The 20,375-nt window shown below is 34.7% G+C and overlaps 3 protein-coding genes across 4 annotated transcripts; 1 reads left to right on the top strand and 2 right to left on the bottom strand.

The window, feature by feature from the left end:
• Positions 1-1,069: 1,069 nt before the first annotated feature.
• On the top strand, positions 1,070-2,080 carry LOC133803366 (uncharacterized). The gene is made up of 2 exons (XM_062241377.1): positions 1,070-1,277; positions 1,375-2,080. The coding sequence occupies exons 1-2, from the start codon at positions 1,172-1,174 to the stop codon at positions 1,914-1,916; spliced, it is 648 nt and encodes a 215-aa protein (XP_062097361.1). The 5' UTR covers positions 1,070-1,171; the 3' UTR covers positions 1,917-2,080.
• Positions 2,081-2,347: 267 nt separating this feature from the next.
• LOC133803365 (dolichol-phosphate mannosyltransferase subunit 1) lies at positions 2,348-4,619 on the bottom strand. The gene is made up of 8 exons (XM_062241376.1): positions 4,395-4,619; positions 4,201-4,300; positions 4,060-4,093; positions 3,879-3,955; positions 3,684-3,709; positions 3,434-3,598; positions 3,232-3,346; positions 2,348-2,604 (listed from the first exon to the last, which is right to left on the bottom strand). The coding sequence occupies exons 1-8, from the start codon at positions 4,499-4,501 to the stop codon at positions 2,500-2,502; spliced, it is 729 nt and encodes a 242-aa protein (XP_062097360.1). The 5' UTR covers positions 4,502-4,619; the 3' UTR covers positions 2,348-2,499.
• A 3,909-nt stretch (positions 4,620-8,528) lies between these two features.
• On the bottom strand, positions 8,529-14,201 carry LOC133805410 (1,4-alpha-glucan-branching enzyme 1, chloroplastic/amyloplastic-like). Of its 2 annotated transcripts, none has more exons than XM_062243583.1 (15): positions 14,052-14,201; positions 13,838-13,919; positions 13,636-13,755; positions 12,929-13,139; positions 12,731-12,800; positions 12,378-12,647; positions 11,320-12,226; positions 10,972-11,088; positions 10,672-10,734; positions 10,204-10,311; positions 9,772-9,873; positions 9,577-9,644; positions 9,404-9,485; positions 9,087-9,203; positions 8,529-8,973 (listed from the first exon to the last, which is right to left on the bottom strand). In XM_062243583.1, the coding sequence occupies exons 2-15, from the start codon at positions 13,892-13,894 to the stop codon at positions 8,824-8,826; spliced, it is 2,442 nt and encodes an 813-aa protein (XP_062099567.1). In that variant the 5' UTR covers positions 13,895-13,919; positions 14,052-14,201; the 3' UTR covers positions 8,529-8,823. The 2 variants fall into 2 exon arrangements, with proteins under 2 accessions (XP_062099567.1, XP_062099568.1); XM_062243584.1 differs by having other exon boundaries at positions 12,929-13,133; positions 14,052-14,200.
• Between the last annotated feature and the right edge of the window lie 6,174 nt (positions 14,202-20,375).

The following is a 20,375-nucleotide window of genomic DNA, read 5'->3' as shown; positions in this document are numbered from 1 at the left end:
GACTAATCATGGTTAGTCCATAAACATCCCCCAGGTTGGAGCTCCTGTCTTTAGGTCGCCCCCCCTAGCTCGAGGAATCCTCAAGGACTCGCCAAGACTCCCAAGACTGGAGCAAGGAATCAAAAGGCCGAAGGTCGGGTCAGATACACAGCTCATGGTACGAACTAGATATGGAGGCTACGACCCCTTGTAAAGTCAACACACGCAAGATAAACGTGCATATATCTGACATCACGTGTCCGATATCTCCCTGACTTCTCGGACACGTTGCAGGAAAGTGCGCATTCAGACACCCACGGCTGGATTGGGCCGTGCGGCCCATTATCTCCTTACCTATCGATTTGACCATACTTATGTGTCAGGTTTAGGAATTAATCATGAATGTCACAGAATTGATATGACTAATAAGAAGGTCACGGGATGACCTCCTTACCAACTTCCAGGTGCCTTCTCCTATAAATATGGAGACCCTGGGAGTTGATAAGGGTTGGAGAAAATAGTCTCTGGGGAGATATACTTTGTAACCAAATACCCAGAATATATCAATAATATTGACTAGTGGAGTAGAAGGATTTTAACCTTTGAACCACTTAAAAACGTGTCTTGAGTCACCTATTTCATCCTCTAAGATCTTATATCTGTTACGGTTCTACATTCAGCACTAATCCTCTTCTCTCTTTCTCTTAATTACCTGTTGCCGAATAACCGCGTCAACAGGGTATATGTACAATTTTAAAATATAAAGTACAAAATATGTACGATTTTAAAATACTAGGTACTAAATGAATATTATTATAAACACAATGTACCAAAATGATACTTTGTATCAAACTGCTACCTAACATTTAAAAAATAATAATAATAATTTATTGGTTATATCTAAACATAAGAAAAATGTACAAACAAGGCTAAAAGAAAAATATATAATTTTTTTTTTTTTCCAAAAAAACATGAAAAGGTACTCAAAATTTGAATCAATCCAAACCGTCCGATTAAACAATATGACCGTTGGGAGAAGGCGCTTCTGCTTTATATTCTGAATTCAAACGTATCGGACCTCTCTCTCACTGTATTCCTTACATTATCAGACCAAGAAAGTTTGCCCTAATTCTCTCTCTCTCTCTCTCAACACAGATTTCAAATCCTCTCGATCGCAGATTCTCAGTCAACAATGTCGAAAATGAGATCGGTTCAGAAACCTCCGCTTGCGAAATCCCCCATCAGGCTTCGACCCCGCTGGGTCCTCCCACAGATTTCCACCACCCTAACACCTCCGGGTTCGTTCCATCAAATCTTAATGAATCATCGATCGCTCGTCTCTTTTTTATTCATTCATTATCATTGTTTTGATTTGGTTTTTCGTATTGATTTCAGGTTCTCAGGCCAAGTCCCTGATGCCGATCCCTAATCGGTACTCTGAAGATTCCGAGATTCGACCCGAGTACCACACGATTTCTCGTGAGTTACGGGCTCTGGCGAAGCAGGTTCAAGATGAATTCGGAAACGAGGGGGAGAATCTCAAGCTCAAGACTGGAGTTCTTTCAACTTCGAGCTCGAGTGGGATATTCGAAAGGGGTCGATTTTACGAAGAGTACTCCGCCAGAAGGAATGAAAGATTGAGGAGGAAAATGGTTCTTCAAACAGGTGAGGAGAGGATTGTTAGTAAGAGCATGCATAATCTGGGTGTGAATTTTGAATCTGCTAAAAGAAGTAGTGTGAGTACTTCGAAGAAGATTGGGAGCTTGAGGAAATCGATCTCGTCAGCTTACTCGGTGGAGAAGACGATGGAGACTTCAAGGTATATGCTGCGAAGCATGAGCAAAGAGAACAAGAAACCACCTTTGCCTCTCTACCCAGAGAAATCTGCCATTGGTGGTAAAGTTGGAGCTCGAAGAGTTAGAAAAACTGAACATTAGTAGATTTTGTTAGCCATGGCTTTTGAATCTTCTATTGTTCCTTTTTTTTTTTTTCATTTTCTTTGGTATTGTAATGGATATGGATTATATATTGCTTTTGCTACTGCAAAAGCCAAAGAAAGTTAAGCTGTGATATTAAAGGGTTGAAATGACTTGTTTTTCTTTGTGGATTGTATATAGTTATTTTTTTTTTCGGAGGAAAAGAACGAAAAGAAAATCATTTTCATTCTTTTTAATTACAATTTAAACTACTGAAATACTTTTCTAATAAATAGATTCTGATTTGTTAGTCTTTAACCATTCAATGCACAATAATTTCTATTACAATACAATTCTCTCGTAAGTACACAGAGTCATGTTTATTCAATAGCATTTTTCAATTTGCTTTGGCCAGAAGAACATGATGAATCTCCAGTCTCCACTATCATCACTAAAGAAGAATAACCACTGTGAATTTGATTGAATTTGTCAATTTTGATCAATATATAACCAAAAAAAGTTTTTCATACAACTCGATAGAGAAAAAATTAATAATAACACAAGAGCCCAAAAAAAGACTAAAGAGTTGTCTTTTTGATGCATTTTATGTAGTACACAGAAGATACACAAGGCCTTTGAGATATTCAACGATTTCAGATCCTCCAAGCTTTGAAGTTCCATATACTCTATCAACGAATGTAATTGGTACCTGTTGATGCACCAGTGAAACCAAGAAAGGATATAGCCTAAATATATCACCTAGGGGTTTATACTACAAAAGGCATAAATGTAACAAAAGAAAATTTGTGGACACAAGTCAAATGAAGAAGGGGATATCACCCCATTAGCAGCAGATTTCTGTTGAAGGCATTAGCCAATTGATGATTATGAAAAGAAATGGCAGAACACTCGAACCACCATATTAGTCCCATTCATAAGTGTCTCAAAGATTAAATGGCCATTATTAACTAGTCAAGATACATATTTAACGCATACAATTACAAAAGAAAATCAGAAGAAAGCTTACAAACATAGAAGCCATGTCAAAAGAAATAAACAGAAATATTATGCACAACATGGTCAACACATTTAGCTGATCACACAAAATGGTCAACACTTCAGACAAACAATTAAGAATATCACATAGAATCGCGAAAATAATAGCAAACAAGTCGGCAAACACTTGGAAACATACACTAGAAAATTTGACACCTAAACCACAAAAATCACATCATAAGATAGGCAAGCACTGTTAAAAATTGTTAAGAAATGCTTAAAGGTCATAGAGTTTTCTAATGCAAACACTGAAAATGGTAATTAAAAAATGTAAACCTACCTCTTCAATATGGTAGCCTTTTCTAGAAGCTCGAACTATCATCTCCATCTGAAAGACATATCCCTTGCTAACACATGAGCTAATAACATCTTCAAGCACTGATTTTCGATAAAGCCTTCAAGAGAAAACAAAACAGAAGTGTTAGCTGTAAATCATCTCCACAAACTGCCATATTGCTCAATGAAATGATTTATTAGTGTACCGAAAAGATCCAGTCAAATCAGATACACCAGGCCATAGAAGTGTTTGTGCAAGGACATTTGCTCCCCGACTTGTTAGTTTGCGCATGAGGGTCCATCCATGGACACCCCCACCTTTAACATAACGGGTTCCAGTAACTATACTAGCACCAGTCTCCAATTGTTTCCTAATGAACAAAAAATAAGTCTCAGTAATTGGGTATTGGATATTCTGTTCTACAATTAAAGAATCACAAGCTACGATTTTCTTACTTGATGATGCTGGGCAAATACTTTGGCTGCGTATAAAAGAGCAAGCAAAAGATCAATCAATATAACTCCATAGCCAATCCCTATTAGAATATGAAATGAATGGATTCTAGAACAGCCAGTACCAAAATACAGATCAAACTTAGAAATAGGATTCTTAAATCATGGACATGAACTAAGTTTATTAGAAGTGCTTACATGGTGAGATAAATCAGCATCCATAATTACAACAAAATTACCAGTGGCATGTTTCAGACCGTGAATATAAGCGGTCCCTGAAATTCAATTGGAAAAATAAAAACGAAAAACCAAGAGCCACTTTAATTTATCATAATTTTTCTGTAAAATAAAAAGAAAAAACATCATAAAACGTGCATACCTAACCCGAGCTTCTTCGGTCTCGGTCTTAACAACTACAGACAAAAGCAGCGGTTTGATTATTATAATTCTCCATAATTACGCATAAAGCCATAGCCATTTATCTAATATCAAAATTTGGAAGAGTTATATCGATACTTACAATTCGATCCTCACCATAAACCTTCTGTAATTGCTTAACAATTTCTTGAGTACCATCTGGGCTCCCATCGTCGACGACGATCACTTCAAAGTCCACATCCCTGAACCCAAAATTCTCATGAATTATTTAAATTGAGCTTCAAGCACAAAATTAAAAAATGAAAAGAAGAAGATGGTATTCAGTAGAATGGTCACCGAAGATGCTTGAAGATGAGGTAGACGATGAGGGCGATGTTGAGGCGCTCGTTGTAGGTTGGGACAATTATGCTGTATTTATTTTTTGGCGTATCACCAACCTCCATTGAAACCAAACCCTTAGAATCTCAGTTTCCTTCTCTCTCTCTCTCTCTCTCCGGCTTCTTCAACTTCCTGTTCTACGTTCTCTGCGCACGAAAGCCGCCGTTGTTATCAGATCTGCATCTAAATGGGCTGCCCCGCCTTTGAATTTTGTTTACTGGGCTCGCCGGTGTATGCACACGTGAGCCCATTAGGTGGACTGGGCTGTCTCGGCCCAACTTAACCCAAAGATGAATCTTACCAATTTTATTTTGATCTTTATTTGGTCAAAAGTTGAAATCAATCACATAGTTTTTTTTTTGGCTGGAAATAGCCCCTTCCAAAGCAGGACCAAACTCAATGATATTAAATTAGAAATTACAAGAGTAGTTTACATAAATATGGAAAAAATATATATAGTTTCTAAATTTATGGAAAAAAAATAATTATACATAATATGGTAAGTTTTGGAAAAAAAAAAATTAAATATGGTAAATAAATTACCATAAACTTAATTTTCTTATTTTCTCTTTTCTCCTTCACGATCTCTCTCTCTTCTCATTTCTTTCTTTCTCCTCCCCCATTCGGTGTCCATCTCAGATATCTTCCGGCGATGCCACCTCCGACGATGACGATGACGACCTGGTTCTTCTTCTTCTTTTTCTTTCTTCAAATCTAGTTTTATTCTTCTTCTTCTTTTTCACATCTAATTTTGAACTTCATATTTGATTTTTCTAGGTTTTTTTTTGCCAAATCTGTTTAGGTAACTAGGTACTTGACTTCATATTTAATTTGATTTAAGAAATGTACTCCAAGAAAGTTGACTGCTATTATTTGGTGTAGACTAGGGTAGTATAAGAAGCTAGGTAGTTGAATATTTTAGGGTACTTTTAACATATGAAAGCTTAAGTTAGCTGATTAGTTTTTTTGGTTGGAAAATGGCAAAAGTTGTCAAGGTTTTTCCCTGTGATGTTTAGATCAATTGGATATAGGTTTAGTAGCCAAACGTTCACCAAATAAGGCTCTAACATAAATATTTATGTGTTTATTAATTATTTAAAGAAATAGAACTAGAACGTTTGCTCAAAAAATGTATCCATAGGTTTACAAAATTTATTCAGAATACAAGTACAGGAAATAAAAAAACAAGCAAACAAAACTTAGAGAAGTATTCGACCCAAATTATTATGTCATCATTCATCCTCATTACTTTGGTCTCAGAAGCTATATCGTTGTAGATTATTCCATCTAAATCTATTGAATATTGATCATGATCAGTCTCAACATGGCTGTTGTTTCGAGGTATATTTGTTGTCAAACACTCCTGCAAATCAACTTCATATTTGATTTTTCTAGGTTTTTTTTTCTTCAAAATCTGTTTAAGTAACCAGGTACCATGACGCCTGATTCATTTTATTCATATCAGACTTTTGTTAGACCTAGGCGTCATGGTACCTGGTTACTTAAACAAATTTGGGAAAGAAAAAAACCTAGAAAAATCAAATAGGAAGTTCAAAATCAGATGTGAAAAAGAAGAAGAAGAAGAAGAAGAATAAAACTAGATTTGAGCTTTACAAACTTCCATCATTTTCAGCATGTACTTCAAGATCCCATCTTGAGCTCTTGACATCTTCTTCCTTTGAGCTTGCTCATGGAATTGACACTGCTTTGCATTGTCGACTCCTTGCTTTCCCTTGCTCTGCTCTTTCAGCCCGCCTCAGTAACATCCTGTCCCTCCACATCCTCCTCTCCAGCTCGTCCACATCCATCTCTTTAAGAAGCACTTCTTTAACTTGCGTTTAGGACGATGAGATAGTGAAGGCTGCTGTCAAACAACTAAAAGAAAAGTATCAGTGAGGCATGCAATGAAGTGAATAAAATTATGCAATTGTTATAATCAAAGAGGGAACCATACCAGTAGACCTGTCTAGTCATTTTTGAAAGGGAAACCGACTTCAATCCTTTTTTGTATAGATGTTACAACTGTTGGCAACAGTTCAGCAGTCATTCTTGAATATCTGTTACACAAAATATCAATACGTAAAGATAGGATTTAGTGAAAAGATAAAAAAGCAGGATAAAACAGGAAGTCACTTTGATTAAAGAAGATAAAAAATGGAAGAAAAGAAAAAGAAAAGAGAATAAAAAGTATGGTGATGAATGTCTCAGTTTTTTCTTTCAAAGAATAATGTAAAAAAATATTTTTTTCAAATATAAATGATAAAAATTAACACAAATAGATTAAAATTAAAAAAATAATCTCAAAATAATAAAAAATAGGTACTAAAAAAGTATAAAAGATAAAATATGGTATACAAATAAAGTTTTACAAATATATGGGAAAAAAACTCCCATAAAAATGTAAAAAAAAAAAATATGCCATATTTTTCAAAGTTTATAAAAAAATCTCATATTTTGTATAATTTCCTCAAATTACAACTGAGAAAACACAGGTGATTGCATGGAATTAATCTAGACATAAACTTTAACCCCACAAAAAAGATGAAATAGCATACAAACATGTGTCCTTTGTTCCTGCTTACTCAAGGTGGGTGGCTTTCCTTATAGTCATTGAAGATCTCAGCAGTCCACTTACTCCAATCTAAGTCCCCTGTGAGATTTCTTCTATGTGCAAATTTAGCTACATTATGAGCCATAAAATTGATCTCCCTTGGAATTTTTTGAACTTCCCATTCCTTGAATGGTTTTCTGATTGCATGGAACTCCAATATGCAGTTTTCCAATGCTACCGCCTGACAAGGACCCGTGGCATTAATTGAGTCCACTACCCAGCTATTATCACTTTGGAATATATTGAAGCACGTCTTTAGCTCTTCCGCCTTTTTGGCAGCCAACATCAACGCTTTTGCCTCCACCAGATTCGAATCTGTCTGTTTTACTTGTTTAGCTGCCACTGCTATTATCCTCCCTTCATAGTCCCTCCCTACTACCGCTAAATTCGAACCCGTATTACTTATAGCAACATTCGTTGAGTAGCAGGACCAGCCCGTTAAGGGAGGACACCACCTGTCATGGGTGGTGTTTTCCTTATCGAGAGATGACCATTCAATTAGCTGCCTTTTAAAACCTCTGCATAGCTCCTGAAACTGTTGAGGAGGTTTTCCATGAAGAACTCCATTTCTTTCTTTTCATAAAATGTCCATCATCACTGACGCATTTAGTAGAAAATCATTGAAAGATAGACCATACGGTCTATTGGATTCTTCTTTGAAATACTAGAACCAATCCTCCCAGTTCTCTATCCTCACTACTTCTGTTTTCAAGCCCCATACATTTATGAACCATAATCTAGCTGCCACAAGACACGACCAAAATAAATGTAATGATGATTCCACGGACTTTAAGCAGAGTAAGCATTCGATTTCTGCTATCTCCATAATTGAGGATAGCTTTGCTCTCGTCGGTAGTTAGCGATAGCAGTGTACTTGTAAACTATAAAAATTGATTTTAGCTTCTTATTCTTTATTTTTTTTTAAGATTCTACCATTCTAAATAATTTAAATCAATTGCTAAATAGTTGTCTTTTGATTTTTTCACAAACCTACAAAGTGATCTTTGAATTATTTTTTTAGTAATTAAATCATTGAATTTAATTTAATTAGTAAATAGCTCTAATTAACAAAGTGATCCTTGATAATTTTTGTTATTGCAATACTAACATTTTTTATAGAGACGATATATGTTAATTAATGGCAAATTTAAGAACTATATTGCAAATATTGAATGAATTTAAATGACAAAGTTATAAAAAAAAAAATTTGTTACAAATTTAACAGAAGTTTTTTTTTTTTGTTCTTTTTGAAAAAGAGTTTAACAGAAGTTAATTAGTACAATTTATCAATTCCAGGGCACAAAGAGGAAAGAAGAAAAAAAAGAATCAATCAATGACTATTTTGCTAATCTTATAAATTCAAAGGTCAACCATACTAAAAATCCTCTTTACAAACTACTATTTAATAAAAACTCACATTTTGTACTTTTTTTTTTTCTTTTTTGGGTAGAGAAAAGAGGTTCCAAACATTTCTAAACTAATTATTTGCCAGATAAACCAAATTTATTAGTGAAAATAGATATTAATACAAGGTGAGGAAAAAAAAGACATGTTTTAAGGCCTTTATGTAAATACTCCTCCAAAGGCTATACATATAAATACATTTCACTTAAAAGCTGACATTTCTTCTTCATAACTAATTATACAATACATATATATAAGCACTCCACAGAGAGACAGAGAGAGATTTCTCCACAACAAAATCTACAAACTCAAGAAGAGGATCATCTTATTTATTCACACCCTCCTCCGGCTACAACAACCTACCAGAGAAACTTAGTCACCTTTTGAAGAAGCTGATTCTTCAATGTTGCCATGCTCGCTTACAACCTCTACTTCTATCGTCGCAGCCACAGATTTCTCATTGCTTTGACTAGCATTACTCGCATTGTTTCCCTCATCAGCTTCATCTACTCTATAGTAAACCTATAAAATACATCACAAACAGGAAAAGTAATCAAAGGAAGAAGATTAGTTTATGCATAATATGTCACCTTGATAAGGGTTGATTGTTGATGAAAAAGAGAGCAAAAACATACCACACAGGTGCGAGAGGGTGATAATACTTTGAAGGAGTTGGGGCGATTGTTAAAATTTGTTTCAGGTACTCCTGGTATTCCTTCTGGCATGGTGAAATGGTCTGTGTCATGGCCAACCTGCGAGTGCCACGTTATAAATTATTCGTCAAACTTAATGATCCTACAATATTTGAGGAACGTGAACACTAGCAAATTACTATGTAAATACATAAGAGAGAGTTTCGTAAACTATGAATTTGACTATTTGAGCTACCCCTCTAACTTACTATACTGAGACAGACATGTTTAATAATATGGAATAAAGCTGTTTTTCTTACTCTTCCATGTCCGCCAAATTCCAAAGCGTCACTATCAAGCGCAACCCTGTACTTCCCAGGCAAGTCACACCCAACCTTGTACCTGTGTATCTCAGATTGAAACTCACTCAAAAAAAAGGTTAGAGCTAAGATCTTTGTATTGTCGTTGTTAATTTTCTAAAAGCAGAGGTTACCCGTCATATGAATTTTCTGGATGGAAATTGAATACAAAAACTAGATCTCCACGCTCGAAGACAATGACCTGTACGTAATCCACAAAAGTAATCATTGTTTTTTTATCAAACCACTAGGAAATAGAAACTAAACCCCAACTGAAAAATTTTACTATACAAATAGTAAAGAAAAGACCAGTATATAGACTGCCTTACCTGGTCTTCTTCATTTGTGCTGCTCACTATTTGTTTAGATGATGACAGGAACGCAAATTCATCATCTAGCAAATTCATTGCTCTATCAAAAGCATTCATAAACTGGACAAGTTTCAAGAATGGGGAAAGAGAAACGGAGATAAATCAACAATTAGTAACTGCCCATAAATTAGATAACCAAATCACATATTTGAGCTGCCTTGCGCATTATACAATGACAGAAAATGCAGAGCTATCTAGATTTGGCCAACGACCATATAGAGCTTGGTTGGGCAATTGTAAAACCATCTAGTAAAATACCCTACTATGTAAATGCTACAACATCTTAATTTGAACCACTTACAGCTTACTAGTCACAGGAAGAGAGATTGAAAAGGGAAAATCATTAATAATACTAGATACTGAAAAGGCTTCTTCAAAAGTAATCCGAACCTTATATCGCAAATGCTCAGTATCCACCAGGTTCCACTGTCGTCTGCACTTTTCATAATTCCATTCATTTCCTTCTCTTGGGAAGTCAATCCACTCGGGATGGCCAAACTATATTTTTTTTAAGGGAATTAAAAAAAGGTAGAAGAAACAGAAAATCAGAAAAATAAGGTTTGGCATCACTACAAATTTTTTATAGAACTTTCATGTCCTTTTCAGAAAGTTTCAAAACTTTACAAAGTATATTTTACACTTGAGGTTACTTGTTAATTACATCTGCCCGTATTTTTACATAGCATACTTATTAGTCGTGACGAAATAGGTAAGCAATATTCCTTTCACCTAAAACATCAAAATTTGAGGGCAATAATTTATCGGTAATCCAACATGAATTACATCTGAATATTGTCAACTCAGCTGCAGTATTGATGCCAAAGTTTAGTAGACAAGAAAAAAGGCTAGAATGTTTACTTCATTTCCCATAAAATTGAGATAGCCTTCCCCTCCTAATGCCATTGTTATAAAGTGTATCATCTGTGAAATATAAACAAGAAAAACATCATTAAATTACAATGTCCTAGTCATGCTATAAGGATAAATAATTCTTTATATATGCTTGGATAAATGTAACGAACTTGACAACACAAACCTGCGGTTATGGTCCAATCAGTAATAAAAGATAACCACTGATAATGATATAAATCAACCAGTTCACTAATAAATTAGAGAACAACATGCAAACAATTATTCCTACTATATGGTAAGACAAACCTTGTGAAGTGCTATCCCACGGTCAATAGTAGGAGAAGCTTCAGTCAGACAGGACATGCCTGAATACATTTCTTTATCCATCAGAAAAAAGGCAATAGTCTTGTCACCCACAATTGCCTACAGGGATAGTGACCAAGTAAAGTTACAAACACAATAAGTTCATTTCGACAAAGATAAATAAAGGAGGGGGATAAAACAGAAAACTATGGTTGCTTTTTTCTGTAAGACAGATAAGTAACGAAATCTATTTGCAAGAGTTATAAGACATTTAATACCCAAAAAAGTTGAAAATACTTGAGAAAGTGACCATGGGAATTCATATCAACAAAACCAAAAGAGCCCAAATACCTGGTCGTGACTTTCAGCATAAGATATACACTTCTCAGTATATCTCCTGTTTGTCAAGCTCCATGAGATTTCCTTCATTGACCACTCCATATCCCTCTTGTTCTTCAAATAATCAATCCACCTATCAGGGACAGCCATTGCCAACCGATAGTCAAAACCAACACCCCCGTCAGAGACCGGCCGACCAAGGCCAGGCATACCAGAAACATCTTCAGCAATTACTGTTGCATCAGGCAAGATTTCATGAATGAGATGATTTGCCAGCATCAAGTATACCACAGCATCAACATCTGTGGCCTCACTAAAATACTCATTGTAATCTCCAGAAAATCCCATATTGATCCCATGATGATGATACAACATTGAAGTAACTCCATCAAATCGAAATCCATCAAAATTATACTCCTCAAGCCACCACCTCAAGTTGGATAAAAGGAATCGAAGAACTTCCCAATTAGCATAATCAAAGAGTCTGCTATCCCATAATTTGTGGTAACCTCGTTCTCCACTGTGAAAGTAGGAATCAGGTGAGCTTTGACCAACATCAAAGCCATTGAGACCATCAGTGACATTGCTACTTGCATGGCTATGAACAACATCCATTAAAACCCGCAAACCAAGGCTATGGGCTTTGTCAATTAGATATTTTAGGTCCTCTGGGGTTCCAGATCTACTGCTTACAGCAAAAAAATTTGTAACATGGTAACCAAACGATGCATAGTACGAATGCTCCATCACAGCCATCAACTGGACTGTGTTATAGTTGTTTGCCCTTATACGAGGCAAAACATCGTCAGCAAATTCTCTATATGAATTGACAACAGGTTCTGAGCCACTCATTCCAACATGAGCCTCGTATATTCTTGGGGCCAAGGGTTTTAGAGGACGAGGATGTTTAAAGTGATATCTGCAGAAGAAGATATTACCATTAATCACATGTCAATCTGGTCTTTGACTATGCAACAACTTGGGTCTAAAACACTCTCTATTGTCGTAGAACTGATTGTATATTCATCATATGTACAACTTAGGACAATAAAAATTTGAAAAACTTTTACCTTTCTGATGAGGGTGGGTCCCAATATACACCTTCGTATGGTGCTCCAAAACTTGATGGCTCAACTGTGGCATATTTAATCCAAGCGGGAATGCGATCCACCCAAACTCCATCACCGTGCTTGAAGCGAAACTTTACACGCGAATTATGAGGAATGACTGGCTTTCCATCAGAATCAGGAATCTTGATACTCCAAACTCCAAATTGGTTCCTCTCCATCTTGTGGTTGGAACCATCCCATCCATTGAAATCACCAATAAGTTGTGCTTCCCTATGTTAAAAAACATGACTCTTTATTTACCAAAATGGTTCACAAGGTTTAAAAACCTGTAATTTAAAAGCTAAGAAACTTACTGAGCAGCAGGGGCCCATTCATGGTACACAATGCCACCTTCCTCTCTGTTAAATCCAAATTTCAAATAACCTACACACAGGATCACGAACATGAATTATGAGGGTTTTAACAAATTCAATCTAAAGATAACTATATCACATAGTTTTAACTATTCTACGCATATATTCAAGTGAAAAAGAAATAAACAAATAATTAACCTCTCGCAAATTCCTCAAGCCCTCCTTCATGTTTGGTAAAAAGCTTTATCTGGTCTACGTATCTGCTCACTCTATATTTGAAGTGATCTTTATATTGTTCCAAGCCTGGATCAGTGCTCAATATACCAATATCCATTTCTTCGTCTGCTGTTACTGTTGATTTGTCATCTGTTAAAACTGCTTTGGTAGAAAAACAACGCTCCACCTGAAACTAAGTACGCCTTAGATTCTCAGACCACACTTCAAAAGCTACTAAAAGGACAAAAAACGAGAGGAAAGCAATCCAATAACCTACGTTTCCTCCTAATCATGAGAGCATTTCCTTTCGAATTTCGGAAAGAGAATAATGTGTTGGAAATCATAATGTCAATTTCATTGTTTCATCTAACAATTCCAACAACATGACAATCAATTAACGAAACATCAATTAATATGCTTAGAATATGAAACTGGTCGCTAAATCTTTCTACTCTACAATTCTATAAGAGTGTCCACATGAGAATATCAATATACTTATAAGACTATGATACTCTATTATTGCCATTTGATTATGAGTTGGAGCTCAGGATCTTAAACAAACATCGAACAAAAACTGTACAAGATTGTTGCAAAAAAAAAAACTTAGAACCTCATGAATCTTAACAAATCAAACCAAAATATTAGCTCTAATCGGCCAAATTTAGACTGAGAAACTCAAACATACATACCTTCCCATTGATTGAATTCCTTGATGGAAACACAATTCTGCGGTAAGCCAGCAACGGATGAGATCCAAAGCTCCCCACTCCAGGTTGATCTTTAGGAAAAATCCGACTATTTATAGCAACCTGTACAAAAATCAATTATTCAAATGCCAAAAAAAAAAAAAATCAAATTCAAATTCAAATTGAAGCAGAGAGTGAGAGAAACCTTGGAAGTCTCAAGAGAGAGTGTCGGAAGACGAAGAAGAGTCGAAGAAGCAATCATCGTGGCGTAAACCCACTCAATCTCACTGCATCGCCATTAGAGAATGGTGTGCCGTCAATTAATAAGGACCAAAAAACAATGGAGTAATTAATAATGTGATTATAATAATAATAATTATTATTATTATATTATAATAAAAGTGAAAATAAATTAGGACCGTCGGTTGGAGTTTGAGCTGGGCGCGAGTTTGGATCCATTCTAATACGGAAAACCACTGAGATTGGCTACTTGCTTTGCTGAGCTTTCCACATGTGACTCTCCGAGACTGTTTTCTTATTTTTCTACTTTGAAATGACTGAATGAAAGGAAAGGAATTTGATTGCCTCTGCTACAAAACAAAGCAAAGAATCACGATCACTCAAAATATATTAGTGTTTTAGTTAATTATATTTATTAAAATTAAAATTTATTATTTAAAAAAAAATACTGTCATGTCACTATTTATAATATTTAGTGCTATGTCATTATATATAATATTTTAGTACAAATTTAAATGTACTCATCATTATTTATCATTCATATATTATTTAATAAAAGGAGAGAGAGAAACTTTCACGGTCGTCCATTTCTTAAATATTTTGCTTTCTTTCTTTATGTACAATATAAGATAAATTATTATGATTGATATCAATTCTCAATAATATCTCATGATACGCTATTATTATACATTAGTTGTCTCGTAGCTTCTTTGAGCCCCATGTGTTTTTTTCTTTTTTGTGGAAATTAAGTGGGTGGGATATGGAGTTTTTTCTTTTCTTTTAGTAAATATGGACATTTAAAAAAAAAAATCTTAATATATGGCTTTTTCGTAACTTAAACTAATTGTGTGGAAAAGTATTTCTATATTTTTAAGTTTATTTTGAAATAAAGTCATATTTTATTAATTAGTTTAGTGTTGAGGGTTTTGTATTATTTTTTGGGGGCTTTTTTTTGTCATTTCACCTAAATTTTAAATGATAATTTTGTTATTTTATTTCATTTTTTTACTTAACGTTTTTTTTTTCCCCAAATAATGTAACCTAATATATTATTTATAGATTAAGTTACATTCAATAGCAACATGGTACATTTATTCTAGATTAGATTATCATCAAGAGTTTCAAATTACATTTTTGGTTCTAGGCAACTTTTAGATGATTTTGTTGTTATTTGCATATATATATTTAAGTTGATTTTTTTTATACACTATTTTACTTTATTCGGAAAAAAAGTCAAGGAATCGAGTGAGGGTACATTTTTCACTATCTTTTTCCAAAATTCATTAAGAGTCATCATATATTGATCATATGATAATTTCAGGTATCAGATTACTTTAATAATAAATAAAACAGGGAAAGAATCAAGTGACATGTTACTTTATTCATTACTGAGTAACCTATTTCAAAATCAATTAAGGCTCGACTTGTTTCCAAAGTAACATAGTACTTGAACTTGAATTATGAACGTATAAAAATAATATATGTCTAAGTAAATTAAATGAACTATTTCCTTTTTTTTTTTTTTTTTTTTGCTTGTGTGACATCTCTATTGGTGGATTTCACAAGGGCGTGTGAACATGATATTCCATCTTCTTGGAACTTTTCTCACTACCATATTTCTTTTTGCCAAAATCAATCAAGGCTCAGCATATTTGATTAACAAACAATGCATGTATCAGGTTACTTCTTTTAGCTAAAAAAAGGCAGAATAAAATTTTAGGCTACTTTTCTCACTACCAGATTTCTTTTTGCCAAAATCAATTAAGACTTGGCATATTTGATCAACAAATAATGACATTATCAACAAGATTCAGGATCAACAAGCAATAAGTAGATTCTATTATACCTAAATTTTCTTTATTAAAACAATAGAGACCAAAACCAGATTTGACATAAAAAAAACACATTTATCACATAGAAACACCACCTAGAGACGTTAACATTCCACAAATCCAATATTTTCATTAAATAGCAAAACACTAAATAGCATAAAATCTTCCAAACAAAACCAAAGTATACACTACAAGAAAAAGACTCTACAGCGACGACATCTATTGCGACGACTTAAAAGTCATCGCTGTATGTAGGCAAAATCCACGAAAAATTATTTTTTCTTAATTTATTAAAAAAAAAATAAGCTACAGCGACGACATGTCGCTGTAGGGTCTTCGTCGAAAAAAATAAATAAATATGTTTGTCTTTGACGACGACCTGTCTTCGCTGTAGGATCTCAGGGAACTCAACTGCCCAGAGTTGTTTACCTATTTGCACCCCTATAGCGACGACTTGTCGTTGCTGTAGAGTCATTGTAGAAAAAAATGCGGAAAATATGTTATTCTAGAGCGACGACATGACGTCACTGTAGGGTAGACGCGTAGCACACGAGGGGATTCGTGTACTATTCACTATCCTATAGCTAGGGTCTCACCGTTTGAGTAAAACGGTGTGTTTGATATCAGCGACGACTAGTCATTACCTATAGCGACGACATGTCGTCACTATAACCCCTCAGCCCGAGCCTTCTTCTTCATTTTCTAGAAAAATTCTCTGCAAAACTAGAGACGAATCTCCGCTCATTCACCGCCCCTCGCTAATCCAACACCCCTAGTCCGATTCTTGCCCATTTCTTCCAAGGTTAGGTAATCTAAACCCAATTTCTATCTATTTTAGTCTTTAAAATGTATTTTTTGTTAATACATTTATGTATTTAGTATTTGGTAAAAATGCGTTTTTGAAATGTTTTTTTTTTTGTTTTCTTTTTAGATTGGAGTAGTGGAGCATCATCCTTAACCAAAGACGCCTTTGGATAACCTCGAGCCTTAGGTATTGTTAATTTTTTTTTTTTTTTTTGTGTTTGATTAATGTTTTTAAGTGTGTGATTGGTTTGTTTATATAGTGTTGAGTTTTTTTTTTCATTTTAGATTTGTATATCTTAGACAGCAGTAAATATGTTAATATGTTAATTTAATTGTGTAATTGATTAATATGTTAATTGTGTAATTGAGTATTATAGATAATATTGAATATGTTAATATGTTAATGTAATTAAATGTTAATATGTTAGTTGTGTAATTTGTTATTTTAGATATATAATGTTGAATATGTTATGTTATTTTAAATTAATTTAATTAAATGTTATGTTATGTTAGATATTAGTTGAATATGTTTATTTATATAAATGTGAATGTGAATTGTATTTTTAAATTGTATGGTAGGTTATATTAATATAATTAGATGTTTATAATTAGTATACGTATGTTATGGGATTAATTTTGTAGTTTTTTTGCAGATTTTAAATTTTGGGATATGTTAGATTACAACCGTTATGCTGCTGAAATTTTAGTAGATTTAGAAATATTAAACATTATAAAATAATTTTAAAGTTAGTATGATTAAATTTTTTAATTAATTTTAAAGCAACTAATAAAAATTTAAAAAAAAATCATAAATTGGAAATTGTTATCCAAAAAATCAGAGGTGAATGACATGGCAGGCGTTAAATACACGTGGCTGACACCTGGCAGAATCTGTGCTCGACTATCGACCAGGAAGACATCCAGTGTCATGCGATCGGTTTCTTCATACGACCAGCCTGGTTGTACGCACATTATACGCGGAGGAAATCTTAGGCAGTTATGATGGAATCCGAAATTATCTCCCATGATTTCCTGAGTATCCGATTATTTAGGAAATAATATCTGTAACAAATCAATGTAAATCTCCCCTGAGCTTATAAATAGAAGAAGAGAGCTCAGGGAAGAGGATCCTCCTTTTTCTTTTGGCTAGAAAATATTTTGAGATTAAAGAGAGATTACACGAGAATAATTGTATTTTATTCTTCAGAAGTCCGTGAAACTCATTGAACCCTAGTTCTTTGATCACCCCTTTGAATCTCATTTCAATAACAATTCAAGTGGACGTAGGTTATTACCAGATCCTGGGGCCGAACCACTATAAAATCTTGTGTTCTTATTATTTTCGTCATCACATTCATTTCAACGTATTTATCCACGTCAAGCGTATTTTGACTCCGTGTCAGTTGGCCAAAATCTGGGTCAACAGAAATTAAAAAAATAGTTTTACAATTATAAAACTTTATTGTTATTTTTGAAAAAATAAAAAGTGAAAATTAAAATAATAATTTGATAATTATCAAAGAAATTAATAACAATCATTAATAAATTTATAATTAAATATTTGTATATATAATGAAACTTTATAATACTTTCATAAAATTTGATAATATATATTCATAAATTATAAAGTGGAAATTAAAATAATAATTTTACAATTATAAAACTTTATTGTTATTTTTAAAAATTAAAAAGTGGAAATTAATAATAATCATTAATAGTAAGTTTGTAAATTTATAATTAATTATTTGTATATTTAATTAATTTTATAATATATATTCATAAGATTCAATAAGATTTCACAATTTACTAGAAAAAATTAATGTTTTGGTGATAACAAAAATTATTAGCAAATAAATGTAGTTTTTTTATGATTATCACATTGTGATAATTTATTTTCCACTTGAATCAGTTATTGTAACACCCTGGCTACCCCAGAACAGTTACGGTGAACCGGAAATTTGACTCGCTACCCAAGTCCTTTGGTTAAAAATGTGATCTAAGTGTTATTATCGAGTTAAGGTGTAAAGCCAGTAAAAAGGAAATGATAATTAGCATTAAGTATATAAACTGCTCATGAGCCTTTCAAAACGTTTACAAGTTGTTCATAATACAAAATGGTCGCTACTGTTTCAAATTTACAATCCCCGCCGACCTAAGCGGCAAAAATGGGGTAAACCCCTAGTTCCTCTGAGAACTCCTTGGCCATGGTGGTCAAGCAACCGCATATGTACACAACACCACCTAAGCTCTCCACTCAAGGTTGGGTGAGCTTTTCTTTCCCTTTACCTGCACCACACAGCACCCATGAGCCAAGGCCCAGCAAGAAAACACAATAAAGTATGATATAATATCAACAATGACCATAATAATCATTCAGGACTATCAGTCCAAAACAGATAGGTGACAGTAGCCAAAAGTCACAAAAGTGGGTACAGCTCCCTCTAGCCATGTGACGATAGGGTCACCAGGGCTTAACTGATAAGTGATTATTTCATAAGTTTGATCAGGATAGGTGCATGGTGATTGGTCACCAACATAACCTTCCTCCCGACTCTAGAGTCGTAACTATGGACAGCGTCCCCTAGCCATGTGACAAATAGTCACCGGGGCCATATGCCCTGGCTATGAACATCTGGTCTTAGACCAGGCAAGCGCTTATAAGTTCTTCGACTTTAGGGTCGGTCCAGCATTAATGTTATAGAGTCATTCAATGCATGTTCATCGACTTTAGGGTCGGTCCCTGACTAGTCAATGCCATAAACAAGTAATCAACATTCACTAGCATTTAATATGCAATCCATGTCCGCATATATCAATCAACATGCTTCAATAAAAAACCATGCATGTCATATACCTATACAGGGTGCAACTGTATTCATACACTGTTTTCTTACCTCTGGTTCGAGTGAAGGTTATTATAAGAACGACCCCTGAGAACGATCAATCTTTAAATTCCTTGACGGTCATCTGGTCATAACCAAAATATAGGATTCATCAATAAAAATGATAACAGAGGGTTCCCAAACCACAACCTAGCCTCCGAGACATCAAACATTACTCAACCAGGTACTAGGTTCAACCCCGAGGCCTAAGGCTTAAATCCCCAAGCTAAAAACATCATTTTGGCCAAAAAGTCACTAAGGGGCGCGGCCCGCCCTAGCTGCGCTGCGGCGCACCCCCCAGACAGAGGCAACCCTCTCTACCAGACGCCATGAGTCGCGGCGCACCACAGCCATGCCGCGGCTCAAATACCCAGACCAGCCAAAATGACAGCACGCACCAGCAAACCTCCCCTGCGTTTTCCCTTGGAACCCAAGCCTTCAAACCAGATCCAAACCTCCTCCAAACACTAAATTCAACCCCTAAACATCACCTATAACTCACCCTCATCAAAACCCAAGCTAAACTTCAATCAAAACCTCCTCAAATCCAAACTATCAACAAGAATTCATAAGCTGAAAAACTAAAGGAAAACAGAGTACAAACCAGAAACTCATGACTGAACTCACCTCAAATTCGTGATTGAACCTCCCTCAATGGCTGAACCAAGTCCACAAACCCAGCCCCTTGATTTCCTAGCTTGAAACCCCACTTTGAGCTCAAAAACTCCAAAGAAGGAATGGTGGAGATTGGTGTACGGGAAGGAGGATAACTCTGTTTTGGCTTGTTTTATTCTACATGTTTCTACAGCCAGTAGCCAACTTAAAGGTCATACAAATCCATCCAAATGACCTAAATACCCCTAGGTCACTTAAGACTTCTAAAACCACTTCAAGGGTAAAATTGGAACTTTCTACTTATCCCGTTAATCATAATTAACGTGTAGCGCCCTGGTTACCCCAGAACAGTTACGGTGAACGGTGAACC

Source organism: Humulus lupulus, chromosome X, assembly GCF_963169125.1.
Source record: "Humulus lupulus chromosome X, drHumLupu1.1, whole genome shotgun sequence".
NCBI classification, from domain to species: Eukaryota; Viridiplantae; Streptophyta; class Magnoliopsida; order Rosales; family Cannabaceae; genus Humulus; species Humulus lupulus.
Note: the sequence above shows the minus strand (reverse complement) of the source record. Positions and strands in the feature narration are given on the sequence as shown.

Bases quoted from the DNA above. Each gene is read 5' to 3' on its own strand.
- LOC133803366 (XM_062241377.1), top strand. From the start codon at position 1,172: ATGTCGAAAATGAGATCGGTTCAGAAACCTCCGCTTGCGAAATCCCCC. The intron at 1,278-1,374 runs GTTCGTTCCATC...TATTGATTTCAG, and splicing joins CACCACCCTAACACCTCCGG to GTTCTCAGGCCAAGTCCCTG.
- LOC133803365 (XM_062241376.1), bottom strand. From the start codon at position 4,501: ATGGAGGTTGGTGATACGCCAAAAAATAAATACAGCATAATTGTCCCA. The intron at 4,301-4,394 runs GTGACCATTCTA...TTTTGGGTTCAG, and splicing joins CTCATCTTCAAGCATCTTCG to GGATGTGGACTTTGAAGTGA. The intron at 3,347-3,433 runs GTACACTAATAA...TTTCTCTTGAAG, and splicing joins GATTTGACTGGATCTTTTCG to GCTTTATCGAAAATCAGTGC.
- LOC133805410 (XM_062243583.1), bottom strand. From the start codon at position 13,894: ATGATTGCTTCTTCGACTCTTCTTCGTCTTCCGACACTCTCTCTTGAG. The intron at 11,089-11,319 runs GTATTTGGGCTC...CTATCCCTGTAG, and splicing joins ATGCTGAAAGTCACGACCAG to GCAATTGTGGGTGACAAGAC. The intron at 9,645-9,771 runs GTAAGGCAGTCT...GATTACGTACAG, and splicing joins GCACAAATGAAGAAGACCAG to GTCATTGTCTTCGAGCGTGG.